A 19,536-nucleotide genomic window follows, 5' to 3' on the forward strand; every position below is an offset into this window, starting at 1 on the left:
TCCAACCTTTGTCAAAATGGAAATGCAGACTTAAGGCAGAAACTGTGCCCACACTGTGGCATTTAATATCCTTTTAGTGTATTTAGAATATATAAATATGGATTACTTTTAGGATGAATTTTCCCAATGATCTTATTGGAGCCTAGTATAGTTATTCACAGACATGCTTGCATGATTAGTCTTTCAATTATTATAGTCTTTTCTTTCAGAGCAATACTTTGCTTCAAGAAACCAATCCAACAGGTGCCATTTAAAGAGTTGATAGAAGCAGGTTGTCTTGTAGTCTGTTGACAGCACTCTCAGGCATTCATAAACTGTAGTTGCAAAGTACTAGCTAAGTCTGAGTGTGTGATTATAGACAATAAAAATGGATATCAGACAGGAAATTGTGCATCAGTTTCCACTGTTGCTTTCTGAATCCACTGATCACAGGCACAAGTGCCAGGAAATGCTGTTAATTGTATAGGAGAATCCAATTCAGCATGTTCACTGATCAGCTCTTCATTTCATTAATATTGGTTTGGTTTCCTGATGTACCTTCACTTTTGTATAATTTATTGATTTTATAGTCAAAAGAAATTAAAAAATGTAAATTAATTAGGACAGGCTTCATACAAATAGAAATAAAAAAACCTGAATATTTCCATAAAACCTAATTCTAAACATCCAAACCAATGGGCCATATCTGCGTAGCCCCAGTAGGGAGGGAAGCATCGATTTCTGAATCACCTTGTCCCAGCTGCTCTTTCACTTCTTTATTTTCTTCTAATGTATATGGTGTTTACACCAGTGTGACTTTTTTTTCCCCTACTTCAACTGAGTTACTTCTAATTTCTACCAGATTGACTGAGACCACATTCAGACCCCATATTCCTGTCTGACACATGGAGTTTGGAATTCCCTTTTGCTAGCGGGTTTAGTAGGAAAAGACTAGTAGCAGGCTGTATTGCAGTTACTATCTGTGGTAAATTTCTTTCCTCATAAAAGTAGAAGACACTTATTTTAACCTGCGCTGCTGTAGTTCAGTGGTTTACTTGTAACTATTAGATAGAAGACTAAACATTATTTTGCTGCTGTATAGACCCTTCATATTTGTGACAGTCTTGGGTACTGTCCCTTTGGGAACAGCAGCCCTGATATTTCTATGAGTGTTCAGTAGGTGAGATGCTGACCACTATGGGGCAGTGCTTCAAAGGGACTTGGGGACTGGGGTACACACATTGTTAACCTGCGAGGAAAAGTAAGGCAGAGCCCAGAGGAGAGTGCTAGGTTGGATGATAGGCTGATGTTTTCAGGGAGCTGACACCCAGTTAAGCACAAGCAAGACTCCCTCGCTGAAGGCAGAGGGGTAATAAGATAACTGTCAGTCCTAGTACCAAAAGAGCAGTCACAACATTAACTACAGGCTGCTAGGCTACGATGCAGTGGAGTGTGTCAGAATACATCCTGCAGGTCCAACACATTATATAGTGCAGTACAAGTTCTGTTGACTCTGGTTCTTGTTTTGCATAGGAAAAGCTGTAAGCTTGTTTTCCTTATAAAAGGTTAAAATGCATGGTGGGCTTTTTTTCAGTTGTTTTGCAGGTTTTTAAGGGCCTTATCCAACTCCAAGATATGGCGTATTTCTGTCAATTTTAACAGCTATTGGATTAGGTCCTACGCTTGGTACAGGATTCCACAGATTGATGTATCAGGAATTGTTTCAACAAGATAAAAATATTAAAAGTTTTCATGTTGATTTGGTAATTTTCAATTCAGTGGGGTAAAACTGCCAGTATTTCTAATCTAGATATTCTTAGCAGACACAGATGCTGTATTCTTTCTGGTGTAATAGCTCAGTAATGTTGCAATATACTGTCATGCACGAGACCAGAGTTCAGGTGCAAACTCGATGTTCCTATATCCTGGGCAACTAGGTATAAAGTGCCAGATTGTGATCTAATTCACATCAATTAAAATCTGGATTAATTTCAGAGACTTTCATGGAGTTACCCCTGCTCTATACCAGAATCTGGTCCAAAGAGTGTTAAACAAGTGGTATATTTGGTATATCCAAGGGAGTATGAGGCCCACACTTGAAGGAAGTTGTCCATAATGATATGGGATAGTTGTATAATCATATATCCTTTTAGTTAAGAGATTTCCTTTTGCACAAATGGTAGTGTGTATTTTTGGAGTGAAGGATTTTAGTCCCAGCTCTGTTTGTGTGTGATTTATGTAGCGCTCATATCTGTTGTCATATAGCATATGGCTCCGTTACTGTGGGAAAAGGGAAAAATACTAGAGAATATGTTAAATGTTGCTGTGTTTAACAGTCTTTGGTAAAGGTGGAATACATCTGTTTTCCTATGTTTAGTTAAGTCTGACATGCACTTATTTGTTATTTCTAATAGCATGTTGCACCTCCTGAAATGTAATAAGACAGGACCCCTGCCCCAAGAAGGTCTCAAAGTATTGTTCAACATGAGACCATTAAGGGGACAAAAGGACAGGGGTAATACTAATAAAATTATGCAGTTAGGCCCTGATGCTGCAAAAATTTGTGTGTGCTTTACTTGACTTCAGAGGGGACTAGTCAAGTGAGTGAAGTTGAGCACATGCTTACGTGTTTGCAATATTGAGCAAGGGCTAATGTACAATATGAGGAAGTTAAGCTTTTTTTTAAATTTAGATTAAATAGATGTTTTAGTTGGCTAAGCTTACGTAGGTGTCACAAAAGTAGTAGGTTTTAAGGAGGTACTTTGAGGAGAGGCTGGTGGCATGCTGGACTACCTCAGAAAGGTTGTTCCCTGCTTTGGGAGTGGCATGGAAAAATGTAAGAAGATGGTTGTGGGAAAGTGAACACATGGTGTTGAGGGTGATGTCATTGATGAATGGAGGAGATGACACAGGAAGAGAACAGGTTGGATAAATTGGATGAGAAACTAGGTTGAAGGGAAAAGATTATGTAGGGCTTTGAAGGGGAGGACAAATAACTTGCAGCAGATGTACTGGAGAAGCAAGAGTCAATTTGATTCAAAGGAAGGAGTGATGTCAAATTGACCATCAGGGACTGTTTTGACCAGCAGTAGTGTTTTGAATGCCTGAAGAGAAGGGGATGTGATTGTCAGAGAGGTTAGAGAAGAAGAGGTTGAAGGGATTAAATAGTGCAATGAGGAGGATATGAGAATGTTTTTTACGTCTGGGGAGGCAGAAGAGATCAGATCTTGGAGATGTGTTGAAAGAAGCGACAGGATATGGTTAAACTATAGATGTGAGGAAGGAGTTGAAGATGAACACTAAGTTATGGGACTGAGTAACAAGAAGGTTGGTGGTGTCCTCAGTAGTGAAAGAATGAGGAAATGGAGGGGATTTGGAAGGAAAGATGCATGCAAATTCATTGGCTTCCAAAAGTGGTTTTTTTGTTTTGTTTTTTTTTTTGGCTATTTCGTACTGAAACAAAAATAAAAAAGCTAACATGAATGTTCTTGTTGTAGATATCAGTATTATTTGCAATTGAAGAAAGATATCTTGGAGGGAAACATTCCTTGCACACTAGAGCAAGCAATTCATCTGGCTGGCTTAGCAGTTCAAGGTAAACAAGGGAATTTCACTAAGTAAAGTTTAGGGGTGGTGACTTGAGATATTTGGATGCATATTTTATATTTATTGCTTACGTGAATACCCCGTTATGGTGGATACTCTATATGAGGTTACATGGCACTGTGCCTGCCTTTTTTGTAAAATACATTATATTTGCTTTGAATTTATAGTCCTATTAATACACCTAGGTTACGGTGCCTCAATACTCAGTCGGTCATTAAGAGCTTGATCCTCAGGAGTGTATTAACTTCAGCATGACTTATCCAAAGCCACAGAGAGAGTCAGTGGCTCAGGAGTTCCTGGCACTCAGTCATGTGCTTGGACTACTCAACCTCATTCTGTCCCAACTGTGCAATCTCCTCCTGTTGGCTTAATAGCAGGAGAAGAGGATGCATATTAAGGTTTTTGTACACCCATATTCTTTTCTCCATGTTGTCTTCCACACCAGCTCCCCCTATGCCTGGAATGTGCTTTCTGAGCTAGTCCACCAGATCATTACCCCACATTCAGATCTCTCCTGATGATTCCCTTCTGCCATGATGCCTACAAGAAATTAGCCATTTAATGTTGACTAGTTAGGGTTGGTGGGATAGATTATACATATATTTAAAAAAAAAATTTTTTTTAAACCCTAGAAACCCCCAGAACTAACAGTTTACCTGTTTTCCCTTGGACCAGACTAATCATGTGTAGTGTTCCATTCCCACATCCTTAGCCTGCTTTTTGTCTTTCAGTATAACTAACAATAGCTGTAAAACCACCAGTATTGGCAGGGGACTTGGGGACTGTAGCACATGAAACTTCTAGTTTATATTTTAAAATTAACTAAGTGTACATATTAATAGTGTAACATTAAGAAGAGAATCTCTTTTTCAGCTGTATTTACCAGTGAAATAGGGTGAATTAAAAATACCTTACATATGTAACGAGATTTTTGTAGTGCAGGCCAGGCCTTTTATAGTCTTCATCTACCAAGTTCTTGCTTAATCATTTGTATGCTCTTGAGAAAGTGTAAATGTCTCTCTGCTCACTGAGTTGTTTATGGGAATCTTTCTCAATATAATCTTTTCAGATGGCAAATATTTATCCTTTTAGCTTTCGCATTCCTCATTTGATCTGGCAGGGTTGTAAGAGAGGAATTGTATGTGTTAGTAACACACTGAAAAACCAGCACAGAATAGTATAGCTTTTGGATTGTTATTGTGTGATAACTAAGGTGACTTACAAGGTGGATCAGTTGCTTTTAACAGAACATGAACACTTGGATTTTGGCAAGGTGATGATTTGTCATTGTCCCTACTGAGGAATACCACAGCAATTTGTGATTTTAACAGTAACAGTAAGTCAGTTCTGAACACTAGTTTGATCATGAGTATTAACGTAATCTAAAATGGCTGAAATCTCCTTTAAATGTGAATACTAACCCACATAATAATAATAATTCTCAATTAAAGACTGGTGTCTAAGTACTTCTCTTCAGTGAGACTTATCAATAAAAACTATGCTTTTGTGGGTTATATTTGTGTATGTTGGAATAGACATTCAGCAGAAGCTCTGATCCTTTGAGACCTTTTCTCCTGAAGAAAAGGGTTTATAGCTTCTCTGATATTTATAGAATCATAGAAATGTGGGCCTGGAAGGAACCTTGAGAGGGCATGTAGTCCATCCTCCTGCACTAAGTCAGGACCAGGTATACCCTAGACCATCCCTGATAGGTGTTTTTCTAAACCTGTTCTTTAAAACCTCCAGTGACAGGAATTCCACAACCTCCCTTGGAAGCCTGTTCCAGAGCTTAACTATCTTGATAGTTAGAAAGTTTTCCCCAATATCTAACCTAAATCTCCCTTGCTGCAGATTAAGCCAATTACTTCTTGTCCTATCTTCAGTGACATAAAGAACCATTGATCGATGTCATCTGTATAACAGCCCTTAACGAACATATTTGAAGATTTTCATCAGGGCCCCTCCCAGTCTTCTTTTCTCAAGACAAAATATGTCAGTTTTTGTAACCCTTCATCATAGGTCAAGTTTTCTAAACTGTTTATCATTTTTGTTGCTCTCTTCTGGACTCTGTCTAATTTGTCCACATCTTCCCTAAAGTGTGGCACCCAGAACTGGACATGCTGCACCAGCTGAGGCCTCCTCTGTGCCGAATAGAACAGGACATGTTACCTCCCGCACCTTACATATGAAACTCCTGTAAATACACCCCAGAATGATTTTGGTCTTTTTCACATCTGCATCAGACTGTTGACTCATTCAATTTGTGATCCCCTGTCAGCCCCAGATCCCTTTCACTACTACTGCATAGCAGCTATTCCCCATTTTGAAGTTGTGCATATGAATTTTCCTTTCTCGGTGAGGTAATTTGCACTACCCTTTACTGAATTTCATCTTGTTGATTTCAAACCAGTTCTCCAATTTGTCAAAGTCATTTTGAATTCTAATCCTGTCCTCCGAAAGTGCTAGCAATCCCTCCCAGGTTGGTGTCATCTATAGATTTTATAAGCATACTCTCCACTCCATTCTTCAAGTCATTAATGAAAATATTGAATAGTACCAGACCCAGGTCAGACTGCTATGGGACCACACTAAATACATCTCCCCAGTTTGATAGTGAACCATTGATAACTACGCTTTAAGTATGGTCTTTCAAGAAGTTTTGCACCCACCATATGGTAATTTTAATCTAGACCACATTTCCTTAGTTTGCTTATGAGAATGTCATAAAAGCCTTACTAAAACCAAGATATGTCATGTCTACAGCTTTCCCCTATCCAGTAGGTTAGTAGCCCTGTCGAAGTAAATTAGTTTGTTTGGCATGATTTGTTGTTGACAAATCCATGTTAGCTGTTACATGTAGGTGCTTACACATTGATTGTTAAATAATTTTTTCCAGTAAAGTATCTTTCCAGGTATCAAAGTTAGGTTTACTAGTCTATAATTCTCTGGGCATCCTCTTTGTTTTCCTTATTAAAGATAGTACTATGTTTGTCCTTCTTCAGTCCTATGGGAGCTTTCCTGTCCTCCAGAAGTTCTCAAAGATAATCACTAACAATTCTGAAACTGCTTCAGCTGATTCCTTAAGTACCCTAGGATGAATTTTATCAGGCCCTCCTGACTTGAATACATTTAATTTATCTAATATTCTTTAACCTGTGCTTTCCCTATTTTGGCTCGTGTTCCTTTCCCCTTGTTAATATTAATTGTGTTAAGTGTCTGATGACAACTTACCTTTTTAGTGAAGATAGAAGCAAAATAGGCATTAAACACCTTGGCCTTCTTGATGTCATTTGTATTTAGGCCACTTTATTTCTCCTGTTTGACAGCTGGGACCAGATATAGAGGCGGATTCTCTGTCCCTGTGTGATCCCTTTGGGCGGCTTGGGTGACCAAAAGAGAGCTAAAATCTTCCCTAAATCTCTGCTATGAATACCCCCAGCATGGGGAAGCCTCCAGCAGGTGTAGAGCAGGCAGAATTGGCTTCTAGGCCTCCCTCCCCACATCTCCCATCATAGGGATCATTTTAGGGTGGGGAGGGGAAGTGTCCAGTATGCTCCAACAATTCCTATCTGATGTACAGTCTCAGTGGGACCACACCCAGTGGAACAAGTTAGAGCAGCCCTTGGTCTGTTCTAACCTGCACCAGAACTGTGACTACGGTAGAGAATCAGGGAGCTGTGATCATCAGCCTTCCTCCTGTTCTCCTGCACCCAGGGGAAGTGGTGTTAGTTTGGAGCAACTGACAGCCAGCATTCTCAGTAAAAGAAGCACTAAATCAGGTCCAGGCCTACTTGAATCCTGGGAGGGGAAGGGAGAGGGGAGGTCCAAGGGCAACCCCCTCAACCAAAGGGAGGGGCCAGAGAGCCCAGAATACAACTGAGTGCAGGGGTTAACAAATGAAAAAAGAGGAACTAGAGTGGAGTTTCTAAGTATTGAGATCAAAAGGATTAGTGTTTGAACTCTCAGATGTGACCAGCTGGAAGAGGAACACAGATTAAGTAGGGTATCTTAGGGGAGAAAAAGGAAAGAAATAACACAAATCTCCTAGTCTCACCATCCCTGAGCACCCCCCATTTCCTGGTGTGACATAGCATTTCAGCAACTCTACCTTGCTCTCCTCCTTGCTATGGCATTGGTCTGGTATGGTGGTGAGTTGGCCCTTATCCAGGTCTCCCTATAGTTCCTCCTCTTCCTCGGTATCAATGCCCCAAACAAATAATGTCCAACAACGTAGTGGTAATCAACACAACATCCCTCCTGAGCTCCTCTTCAGCATTGCAGGGCTTCTCCCTGGAGTCCTTCAGCAAAACTCAGAAAACAGATGAAATACAATGCCCCAGGCTTGAGCTTTTAGCCCATCTTAGCTTTTCCCCAGTTCTCCTCTCTTCTACAGAGCACCAACCCACAGGACTGCCTCCTTGGAATCTTGCCCCTTTTTCAAGACCCGCCACAGGAACTAACTCCACTCTTGTAGCGTTCCCATAATTCTCCTTCCACTGAGCTTCTGTCAGTCCCTTCTCACAGGGCAGGAACTCCAGACTTCCACTTTCCTGGGTTTCCTTCTCCCAGCTGAACTCCTCCACATATAACAAGTTGGGGCTAATTAAAGCTTGTGTCTACACTACAAAATTAAGTCAACCTAATTTACATTGGCATACAGCTGCCGCAGTAATTACATCGCTTGTGTGTGTCTACACTTTGCACCTCGTGTTGGCGGTGAAGTTATTAAATCAGCTTAGGAGGGCAGTTACTTTGGCGGGAGCAAAATTTAAGGGTAGACACTTCCATAGTTATAAGATGCCTTGTGTTGACTTAACTCCATAGTGTAGACCAGGTCTCTATCTCTATTTAGTCCCTTCTCGGTTGGTGTAGAGTTTATGGACTCATCACAACATGATTTAACTGTTATACTTTGATAAGTTGACTGACTATTGTACAGTGTTGTCCACTTCTTTCAAATGATAGAGTTTGTTATTATGGAACTTCGCTATACAGAGTGTGCATCCTTCACTCCGTACTAAATCCTTTCATCATCACAAGTACTTGAATCCTACCTGTTCTTTCATTTCCTTAGCTGACTTTGGAGACTACGATCAATATGAATCTCAGGAATTTCTACAAAGATTTGCCTTGTTTCCTGTGGTAAGCACTTTCTTCAGCTGCTTTTCTGACATTATTGAAAGAAAACAAATTGTTTGGAGATCCCTTCCATTAGGCACAGAAGTGAGCAAACAATGTATTGACAAATACAGTGCTTGATCAGAGAGAGATTTCAACTAAGGGATACATGCTTCTGTAAAGCTGAGAACCACTACTTCTCTCTAGTTTACTGCTCCCAAACAAATCAAAGCACATATCATTGATGTACAGATATTAAAGCTTTTATCAGGTAATTGAATTACACATAATGTTTTAAATTGCATAATAGATTCCAGCTTTCCATGGTATTGCAAGATTTAAAGATGTTTGTGTATTATAGTGAAGATAAGTCATGGGGAAAAAAATAAAAAAGTGGGTTATTTTAGGTTTTCGCAGTAATCTGTTCACAGCCTACTAACCACAGGCTCGGCAGGAAGTCAGGATCCTACTGAGTGAAGTAACTAATTATTTTATCCTTTAGAATTCCTTCTACTAGATCATTAACTAAATTCTGCTTTATGTTAAGGGTTGGCTACAAGAGGAAAATATACTGGAAGAAGCAACGCAGAAAGTGGCCTTGCTGCATCAAAAGTACAGGTAAGATTTCCTAAATGCAGAAATAGTGGAGCAGTCACTTCAGATCTATGAGAGCATGTCTATACTACAAAATTAAGTCAACTTAACGTAGGTTGACCGACAGCCATGGCAGTAATTACATTGGCTCTTTATGTCCACGCTATGCTCCATCTTTCAGCGGTGCGCATCCCCACCAGGAGTGCTTGCTCCGACTTACCTGGGGCATTGTGGGTACTGACAACCGGAGCCCTGCCACCCTGGGGCTGACAGCCAGAGTCCCGTAGTCCTGGGGCTGATAGCTGGAGCTCCAGCTGTTGGCCCTGCACCATAGGGCTCAGGCTCTCAAAGGCAGCAACAGGCAATGACGCAGCGTTTACATGGACACTGCATCGACCTAACTACGTGGACCTAAGCACTACACCTCCCGTGGACGTGGAGTTATTATGGTGGCATAGCAGGCGAGTTAAATCGGCAGGAGGAACATTGTAGTGTAGACGCTTACACAATAGGTTGACCTTGAGCTTACCTCGACCTAACTCTGTAGTGTAGATCAGGCCTAAGTGGCAGATGAAGTAAACCCCAAGCCTCAAAAGACACTGGCCTAATTTACCTCTCATTTAAACTGGTTTTACACTGATGTAACTATTGACTTCAGTAAAGTTACTCCTTATTAGTCCTGATTCTGCCCTCACTTCCATTGATGTTGGTTTGCTTTTAAAGGGAGCGGATGCCTCAGGAAATAGACAGAAAGGTAAGGATATAAACAAACTAGGGAAATGCATCCTAGATGCAGCTGCTGTAAGATGGGTGCATAACTGTTTGGAAAACCGTTCCCAGAGAGTAGTTAAATCAGTGGTTCACAATCTGGAAGGGCATAGCAAGTGGGGTCCCTCAGGGATCAGTTCTGGGTCCGGATCTGTTTAATATCTTCATCAACGGTTTACATAATGGCATAGAGAGTACACTTATAAAGTTTGTGGACGATACCAAGGTGGGAGGGGTTGCAAGTGCTTTGGAGGATAGGATTAAAATTCAAGAGGATCTGGACTAACTGGAGAAATGGTCTGAAGTAAATAAGATGAAATTCAATAAGGACAAATGCTGAATACTCCACTTAGGAAGGAATAATCAGTTGCACACGTACAAAATGGGAAATGACTAGCAAGGAGTACTGTGGAAAGGGATCTGGGAGTTATAGTGGATCACAAGCTAAATATGAGTCGTCAGTGTCACACTGTTGCCAAAAAAAACAAACATAATTTTGCGATATATTAACAGGAGTGTTGTAAGCAAGACACAAGAAGTAATTCTTCCGCTCACTTCGTGCTGATTAGGCCTCAGCTGAAGTATTGTGACCAGTTCTGAGCGCCACATTTCAGGAAAGATGTGGACAAATTGGAGAAAGTCCAGAGAAGAGCAAAAAAAAAAATGATTAAAAATTTAAAAAACATGACCAATAAGAGAAGCTTGAAAAAATGGGGTTTGTTTAATCTGGAGAAGAGAAGACTAACGGGGGATATGATAAATTTTCAAGTACATAAAAGATCGTTACAAGGAGGAGGGAGAAAAATTGTTCTTGTTAACATCTGAGGATAGGACAAGAAGCAATGGGCTTAAATTGCAGCAAGGCCGGTTGAAGCTGGACATTAGGAAAAACTTTCTAACTGTCAGGCTAGTTAAGCACTGCAATAAATTGTCTAGAGAGGTTGTGGAATTTCCATCATTGGAGATTTTTAAGAGCAAGTTAGAAAAATACCTGTCAAGGATGGTCTAGATAATACATAGCCCTGCCTTGAGTGCAAAGGACTGGACTAGAAGACCTCTCGAAGTCCTTCCAGTCCTGATTCTATGATATAGGTGATGTTGGATATTTAGATATTGGTGACAAGCTCCATATTGCACTATGTCGTTGGGTCCAGTCCATCCTGGCTCAATAGTGACTGAAAGTTGTTATTGTATGATGTGATCTCACTCCAATTTCTAGAATACAGATCTCCAAATCACTAAAACAATAGGTGCCACTAACTGGGAAGGAGTAATTAGGAAGAGCTACTGCTCTCCTTCCAAAAGTGGTTCCTCTAGGTCAGAACTGAGGCAGAGTTGTGGATGGGCATTTCACCTGTTTGTATTGTGAATTTCAAGCTTCCGTGAATTTGTGTGGATATTTACATCCAAGGTAAAGCCAGGATATTTGAAATAGCAAATGTACTTCTTAATAATGCTGCTTATCAGGGACAATAATAAATCATGTTTATAAAGTTCTTTAATTTAATCTCTCGCTTTAGTGTCTTAGAAATTGTGACCACAATTATTGTTGTTTGTTAAGAACTGACAGTGTGCTCAGAGCTGTAACAATCTAAAGGTAGCCTCTGTTTCAAGGAGTTTACAGTCTAAGTCACAGAAATAAGACATGGTGCACTGGGAGACACAGAGGAGGCTGCCAGATGAGAGTTTCCTTGTTTGTTTTCTTGATGTTACTCTTTTTTCCTCTAGTTAATATAATGTTAGACTGGAGATGGAGTGTGATGTGGCTCAGTGTTGTGGGTTTGTTTTAAACAGCATGGAAGCAGTGAATCTTCAGGAGGAATTTGAATGACCTGGGGCGGGGGTCTATGGCTGATCTATCAGGATTGGGGACGTGGTCTGTGCATAAAATGCTACATAAAAAGAGGACTGTAGATGGGAGTGGGAGAAGGAAGTGCAGGAGCTAAGGTTGATGTGGCTGTAGGAGAAAAGAAGAATGAGGGATTTAAGAAATGAGTGTCTTTTTTTGTATTGTACAGCGCTACACATACTGTTTGTGCTAAAGAAATAAATAACCTGAGATGCAGGCTGGAGTGGAATTATTGAGGGCCTTGAATGGAAATACTAGACATTCAGTTTTGATATGGTGGGTGATGGGGAGCCAGGGGAGGGATTTGAAGAGGGAGATGACAGACTCAATAGACATAGCAGATGAATTGGAGAAAAGTGATATGGAAATCTGGGAAGTGAGAGAGGAAGAGGTTACATGAGTCAAAGTGGGAGGACCAGGGCAAGTGTTTTAGCTACTTGGACAGACAAGAAGCAGCAAGATTGAGCGATAGCCTGGATGTCTTACTGAGTGCTTTTCAAGCTTCAACAGCATGGTTCAGAGTAATACAAGCAGGGGTTTCCCCATTGGTACCATTTTAGAAGCTGATTACTAGATTAAAAGTTACTGTTTTGTTTATTTGTAGAGGCCTTACACCTCCTGATGCAGAAATGTTATATATGCAAGAAGTAGAGAGAATGGAGGGTTATGGTGAAGAGAGCTACCCTGCAAAGGTAACAATGGCTTTGACATTCTGCCTTGACTTAACAAGTGCAACCATCTTCATATTTTTTTCCATTTCAAAGAAAAAACAAGAAAATTCAATGTATAAGAAACCACCGGGCTCAGTACTCCGTCCCTTAGTCACCTGAGTCATCCCACTGACTTCACTGGCATTACTCTGGTGCATAAGGGCTGGTGTATCGAGTTCTATGTTTGTGCTGCATGGTGAGGAGAGGCCATGATCTCGAACTAAAGATTAAGATTTGCATTGCCCATGTAAGAGCCCTTCTGTGACATCACCAAAGTGAATAGTTGCTGCTGCTGTAACTTTGGCTCATAAAGAGTTTCTTTCTTGTGATTTCTGGTTACTACTTCCAGGACAGCCAGGGAAGTGACATATTCATTGGGGCATGTCTTGATGGTATCTTTGTGAAACATAAAAATGGCCGACCTCCTGTTATATTTAGGTGAGTATTGTTCCCTCTCAGAATAATGCTGAGTACTTTGCAAATTAACCTTTTATGTGTAGTCCCCAGTTGCTTTCATGGCACCTTGGATGAATGCAGATCTTACTCATTTGCAACACTTAGCACAGTTCCAAACAGGGGCCCAGTCTTGCAGCCCTTGTGCATACATACTGAAGTCAATGGGAATTTTATCTGTATAATTGCTGCAGGCTTAATTCGTTTAAATCTACATTATATGTGTGTCACCTACAGCTATGTATATTCCTTGTGCAAATGCACATGACTCTAAAGGCAGCATCATTTTGCCAGATACAGGCACATACAAAAATCAAACATGTGCACATCAATTACTTGGGAATATGCAGTTGTAAAGTATTTGGGGGGGGGTTAAATCTATAGATGGAAATATGAAGAGGAGAGTTGCGTTACTATTCTGTAACTATTTCGAAGTGACCGATCATTTGTTATTTGCAATTAGGCTGTCACTGGTAGTGAAGCATGCAGTCTCCCTGGGCATTCTGATAGTTAAACATTTTTTTTAAAAATTTCATACTAGGCATGGCATTGAGCTCCATCTGTTTGGGGCCCAATCCCACTAGCCCAGATTGCATATTTGGATGCAAGCATGAGTCCCACAACTTCAATAAGAGCTGCATGGTGGCATCCATGGGCAGAATTTGGCCTACCAAATGAATGTCATGTAGCTACTCATATGGAAGGCTACTTTCAAGGACAATGGTGGCTTATAGTTACTATTGTGGCCAGGTAGACATTGTTCTTAGTGGATTTTATTTGATCAAATCGAGTTTTTGATTGACTGGGGACCAAATATTGGAACCTTTCTGCAGCCGTAGAGTAAGTGGGCCATGCACAGTGAATCTCTATGGGGCTCACGTTGTGATAATCCTTGCTTGTTATCTTATTTATTTTAACCAGGTCTTAATGTTTGTGAGTGTTCTTGGTTATTGGACATAGCTTTTCTTTTACAAAGAGTGATTTACTTCCAAGCAGTCAGGACATGCTAGTGGCTTGCTTTTTGTCTTAAATGCATAAAAAGAAAAGTTCGTTGAAAGACATCAAGGTTGAACAGGAATAGCAAAGCATTATCCTTATAAATAATACCACCCACATTAATACATCCTCTAAAGAACTACATTTACATCTCCATTTTCCTTTTAACAATAAATTAATGGGCATGAAGTGATAGTCTGCTTACTTAATCACAATTGCAAAGTTTGCTAAACTTGATTTGGACTGAGGGAGGGAAGTTATTGCTAAGTTTGTCTCCACCACCCCGCCCTGAGAGATTTTGTTTTTCATTTATACTTTCTGTACTCTGAAAACCCAGAGCTTACTCATCATGTCTTCTCCCTTTCTCCTTAGGTGGCATGACATTGCCAATATGTCCCACAACAAGTCATTTTTCGCATTAGAACTGGCAAATAAAGAAGAGACAATCCAGTTCCAAACTGTGAGTGAGTTTTTATTTCTCTGTCTAAAGCAATACAAGCAAACCACAAAATAAGACAATCTCTCAAACTATTTATTTTTTGTCTAAAGTGTTAATTTTTTCAACTTTTTAGCTATGTGGAGGTTTTTTAGCTGTTTGGTATTTTTAAAAAAGTTTTAAGAGTGACACAAATATAACATTTTAAATTCTATGACTTATTCAGCAGTTTTTATCTAAAAGTAAGAGGCATTAAAAAAATCTAGTCTTTTGTAAGTAAATCAAAGGTGCTGAGCACTCTGGTCTAACCAACAAAGCATTTACATGTTTAAATAAGACTTTGAAGTCGATGGGATTATTCACATGCTTAAAGATAAGCACTTGTTTAAGTGCTTTGTTGGATCAGGGCCAGAATGCACAGCACCTTGCAGAATTGAGCTTTTAAAGAATTTGTCTGTTCCCTTCTTCAAGGATATAATTTTTGAAATAGTCTTAAAAAGTGTGATATGCACAGAATATATAGTTAATCCGTGTTATGATTTATGAGATTGTCTTCAATAGAAGGCTTCTGTTTTCAACTTATTTTAGTCTAATGGAGTTGCCAGCTTTCAGCAGCTGGATTAGTTCTGCAAATTACATGGTTCCTAAGAAATTTTGATATAGAAACTGCTACATCAAAATGAAGTGGTCAAATCTTGTTCCCATGTAAGTCCATAATAAAACTTTCACGGACTTACATAGGACCAAGAGTTGGGCCTGTATATTTATCCTTTATATTTTTTTGTATATCTGTATATTTTGTTTGACAGGAGGACATGGAAACAGCAAAATATGTCTGGAGGATGTGTGTGGCCAGACACAAATTTTACAGACTAAATAAATGCAGCCTGTAAGTAGAATAGTCTTTTTTTGGGGAAGGAGGTCTCTGTTCCCATAATGAACCTAAATGTTGTATAACATTTGTAATTTATTACTTGTTTACAATATACTAATTATTGACCTTGTTTACTCCTGATTCTTTCAACCACATATTTATCTCCAATGCTAAAGTTACATTATGAAAAGGGTTTATCTTAAATGGTTGCAGTCTTGTAAGAGAGGACAGTATTTTTATGACCTGGAGTCACAGCTGAGAACATAGTCCTCTTCTTATAACTGGATTTCAATGCTGTAAATGCATGTATTTGGGCATTAATGTGAAGGTGTTTGTGAAATGCTGAAATCTATGGGACTCTGAATGTGCTTTTGATTGAACTTGAAACAGGATGCAGAAGTTATTTTAAAACAGGGTGGAGTGAATGTAGTGTTCTTGGAAGATGCTGTATTGGCAGTCCTACAGTATATCCACAGTCCCTTTCGATATCTACAGAATCCTCATAGCTTAGACAACACGAGAGCAGAACAAATTAAATACAAGTGAGAAGATTAAATTTAATGGGCCAGTCTCCAAGTTGCAAATCAACAGCCTGGTTCTGATCTTTCACCTTTTTGCTTCAGTCAAGTTATTCTTGATTTACATTAGTGTGAGACAGAATTGGGCATGATTTACATTTAATTTAATTTATTTTACATTGTCCAGCAATAAACTACTTGTTGAGGGCCTGATTCAGAGCCAATTGAAATTGAAGGAAAGATGATGGGAAATATCCACATCACAAAAACCACCACAACAGGCACTAATAATTGCATCCTTGTTATCACTCTCAAAATAGTTGAAGGATTGACTTGGAACAGAAACCAAACTCTCTCATCCTTCATGATGGTTGCCTTCTGGTCAGGGTTGAAGCATATTGGCAGAGGTGGTGTGTATGTCAGAAGAATGTGTAGTTGCTTTCTGAACTGTATCTGTTTTGTGGTTACACAGTGAAATTCAGTCTCTAGGCCTGTCAATTCTGCACCCTTTACAATAGCTCAATTTAAAAAAAAAAAGCCCTAAACCAGTGGTTCTTAATCATTCCTTACTGGGATCCCCATGTAAACTAGCTGGGAAATCCTTCCATTTAACAAAATGGGAAGGGCAAGATAGTGGTGACACCCAGACCAAGAACCTCTGTCCTAGACCCATCTAAATTCAGTTAAAATGTCTTCTCTGCTGGTAACACGTCTTTCTTTTCAATGTGCTAGTTGATTGTCTCCATTTTGTCTGCACATACCTTGTCTTTAGAGACTCCCCAGACTCTCCACCTATGGAAGGCTCTCAGAAATCTTTCCTCATTCTTTCCTTTCCACGCTTTCCAATTCTTTCTCGTCCTTCTCTTCCCAAAGGGTGAGCTGGAGAATAATCTCTTTTCTTTCTGAATTTTTGCATGTCCTGTATTTGTATTGCTCTGGTATCTTTTGGGTCCTTGTCTGACTGCACACTGAGGGGTGCAGAAGCAGCACAGGGTGGGAAAAACAGTTGTTGCTGACCAGTCCAAAATACAGTGATTTGGCAAACTACAAAACATTGTTTATGATAGCCACAGTGTTTTTCATATCTAAAATTTGGATTCTTTAGGGGCCCAGAATATGCATTCTGCTGTTTATTTCTATAGCCTAGTAAGTATTGAGGACTGTTCACAGACTATTATAAAGACAGTCATCCAGGCCAGGGAGCCTACAGGTTACCACTTGGGTGAGACTTTATTGGGAATTGAAATTTGGTGTGAAAGCATGGAAATCCCATAATTCTCCCTGTCCACTTAATATGTGAAATTCAGGTCCTCCTCCTTTTCACTCACTGCTAGGAAAGCCTGGTGTGCCAGAGCAATCTGAATGCTGTCTCTTTCTCCTGCTAGGGTGCTGTACAATGGGAGAGGAGGCAGTGAAATAAACAAGGTGTTAGTCTTTCTTCCTCTGCATCCTACTTGTGTGTTTCCTCTCATTCTAGCAAAAGTGGTTATTTGTGCATATGTTGCACCTGCACAAGCTCTTCCTTTGGGACAGCTGGGAGAACTGTGCAATAGGGCCTGATTCTGTGAAGTGCTGAGTGCCCTGAAATGTGGTGGTGAGCACCTTACAGAACCGGGCCTAACTGACAGTGTTGTAAAAATCTTTGTTCATCAAATGTCTTGCTCTGTAGACAAACCCAGGCTGTTACAGTGAATCCAGTTAGAAGGAGGTCTTCTTCCAGGATGTCTCTGGTAAGGTTTTCAAATAGCTTCATATTTGAGCCATTTCTTGTCTTTTTGTCTTTTGCTAACTAGAATGAGGATGTCCCATGAGTGGAGAAATAGTGGTGATATGTTAGTAGTCAGGAAGATTGCAGGAGGGTAATTTTTTTTAGGAATATGCCATTACTAACTTCTGAGAGTTACAGTTTTTGCATTAGGCTTGAGTCAAATATTAAAATTTCCTTTAGTGAAATAAGATGAAATGATGAAAAATAAGGTGAGACCAATAAATTAAGAAACTTACTGGCTTATCAGAAAACTAGGGCGCAACTTCTTAATAACTGATCTAAAATACTTTTTGTTTTAGGTATTTTAGGTACGTCTGTTTTCAATTTAAGATTCCCCTACATTTGGTGAAAATGCTAGATGTCTCTTTGTAGGCACTACATTGGTTGGCTTTTACTCTTCACTTGCTCTGAAAATTGATACTTTGTGTTACACACTGAAGGAATTTGTTTTTAGAATGGCCCCTTGTGCAACATTCAAGACTCCTTAATAGCTCATGTAGTATTTAACTACTTTTAAAATATCTTCTTTCTTAGCCCAAGCCACAGCCTTACATGATGCCACCACCACCTCAGTTGCATTACAATGGACACTACACGGAACCATATACATCGTCCCAAGGTAAATTATAATGTGGTCACAAAGTTTAACTCTCAAATAAATTCTAAATACAGTGGGAACCAGTAAACACACAGACCATTTGATATCACATTTTACCACATTACATTTCAACTCACTTTAAGGTCCTGTGGCACTGCTAGAGAGCTGTGTAAAGAGGCCATAGTGTAAATGTGAGTTAGGCCCACATTATTTCTCTTGTTGCAGTACCTGTTCCGATTCTAAGTATAGAATGATACAGAGGTGGGGCAGGTAGCTAGGATGGTGAACACTGAGTTATTGACCGTGCACATTGTAGTTACAGACCACAGTCCCTCTTGAATGAGCTTAAATTGGCTATAGCTACTGTCGCTTACCTCAGAAGGTAAGTTAATGAGCAGGACTCAAGAGCTCCTTCATATTCTTACACTTTAAGAATATCAGAGCTCCATAAATCATCACTTGACTCTGTACCCTCTTGCCCTGACTGTTCTGAGAACCCCAGTCCAGCTCCTGGACAGCAATAGTGTCTAATTATCCAGTGCAGTGGAGCCTCTGAGTGCTACAGTAGTACAAATATAAATATTGGTGATATTGAATTGCCGACAGGTAATGGAACTAATACATGCAGTCTCCATAGTGGAACAGAGTTGAATTGTTTCCAATACCATGGTAGGAGTACGGTAAAGAATATCAGATTTGTAGTAAAATCCTGCTACGAACTGAGAATCAAAAGCAATTGTCAGCAAAGATGCACAGCAGTTTTTTGTTCGTACTACATGCACAAAAAGGGCCCAAAGCAATGACTTCTGTTTCCTCTGTTTTTGCATTTTGGCATCAGAGTAAATGCTCCAGTGTTTTATAAATATTGAATGCATAAAACAATAGATAATTTACTTTAATATGTATAGTGACATCTGTAATAAGGACCAACTGTAGTAAGCAACACCCTACCATACTTCAAAATATCCCCAAAGTCTCCAAAAAACTTTGATGTGACTAAGACCTATCTTTGTTGGTTGCTGGGATGGTAATGTAAGGCCGATTTCTGAGACTGTCTACACTGCAGCTGGATGTGTGATTCCCAGCTCAGATAGATGTACATGCACTAGCTGTGTTTGAAAAGTAGCAATGCAGCCATATGGCACAAGCAACGGCTCAGGCTCGCCCCCTGAAAACAACGGCATTCAACGTCCAAGGTGGGCACTCAGGCAGCTAGTCTGAGCCACTGCCCGGTCCCCACCACACTGTATTTTTAGCATGCTGTCTTGA

At 39.9% G+C, this 19,536-nt stretch overlaps 1 protein-coding gene and 1 long non-coding RNA gene across 6 annotated transcripts in view; one reads left to right on the forward strand and one right to left on the reverse strand.

The window, feature by feature from the left end:
- Positions 1-19,536, reverse strand: part of LOC137158543 (uncharacterized) — a 58,292-nt gene that overhangs the window by 12,421 nt on the left and 26,335 nt on the right. The window lies entirely within an intron of this gene.
- PTPN21 (protein tyrosine phosphatase non-receptor type 21) overlaps positions 1-19,536 on the forward strand; it is a 49,697-nt gene that overhangs the window by 12,421 nt on the left and 17,740 nt on the right. For 2 of the 5 annotated variants that reach the window (XM_067556349.1, XM_067556348.1), the window contains exons 3-12: positions 3,477-3,574; positions 8,660-8,727; positions 9,251-9,321; positions 12,519-12,606; positions 12,974-13,062; positions 14,446-14,533; positions 15,319-15,398; positions 16,674-16,775; positions 17,571-17,631; positions 18,204-18,288. In XM_067556349.1, the coding sequence (XP_067412450.1) occupies positions 3,477-3,574; positions 8,660-8,727; positions 9,251-9,321; positions 12,519-12,606; positions 12,974-13,062; positions 14,446-14,533; positions 15,319-15,398; positions 16,674-16,775; positions 17,571-17,631; positions 18,204-18,288 (830 nt within the window). The remainder of the gene's footprint in view (positions 1-3,476; positions 3,575-8,659; positions 8,728-9,250; positions 9,322-12,518; positions 12,607-12,973; positions 13,063-14,445; positions 14,534-15,318; positions 15,399-16,673; positions 16,776-17,570; positions 17,632-18,203; positions 18,289-19,536) is intronic. The other 3 variants (XM_067556351.1, XM_067556350.1, XM_067556352.1) reach the window with 2 other exon arrangements.

The sequence above is a fragment of the Emydura macquarii genome, unplaced genomic scaffold (genome assembly GCF_026122565.2).
Source record: "Emydura macquarii macquarii isolate MOO-44397 ecotype Brisbane River unplaced genomic scaffold, CSIRO-AGI_Emac_v2 contig_1713, whole genome shotgun sequence".
Lineage (NCBI taxonomy): Eukaryota > Metazoa > Chordata > Testudines > Chelidae > Emydura > Emydura macquarii.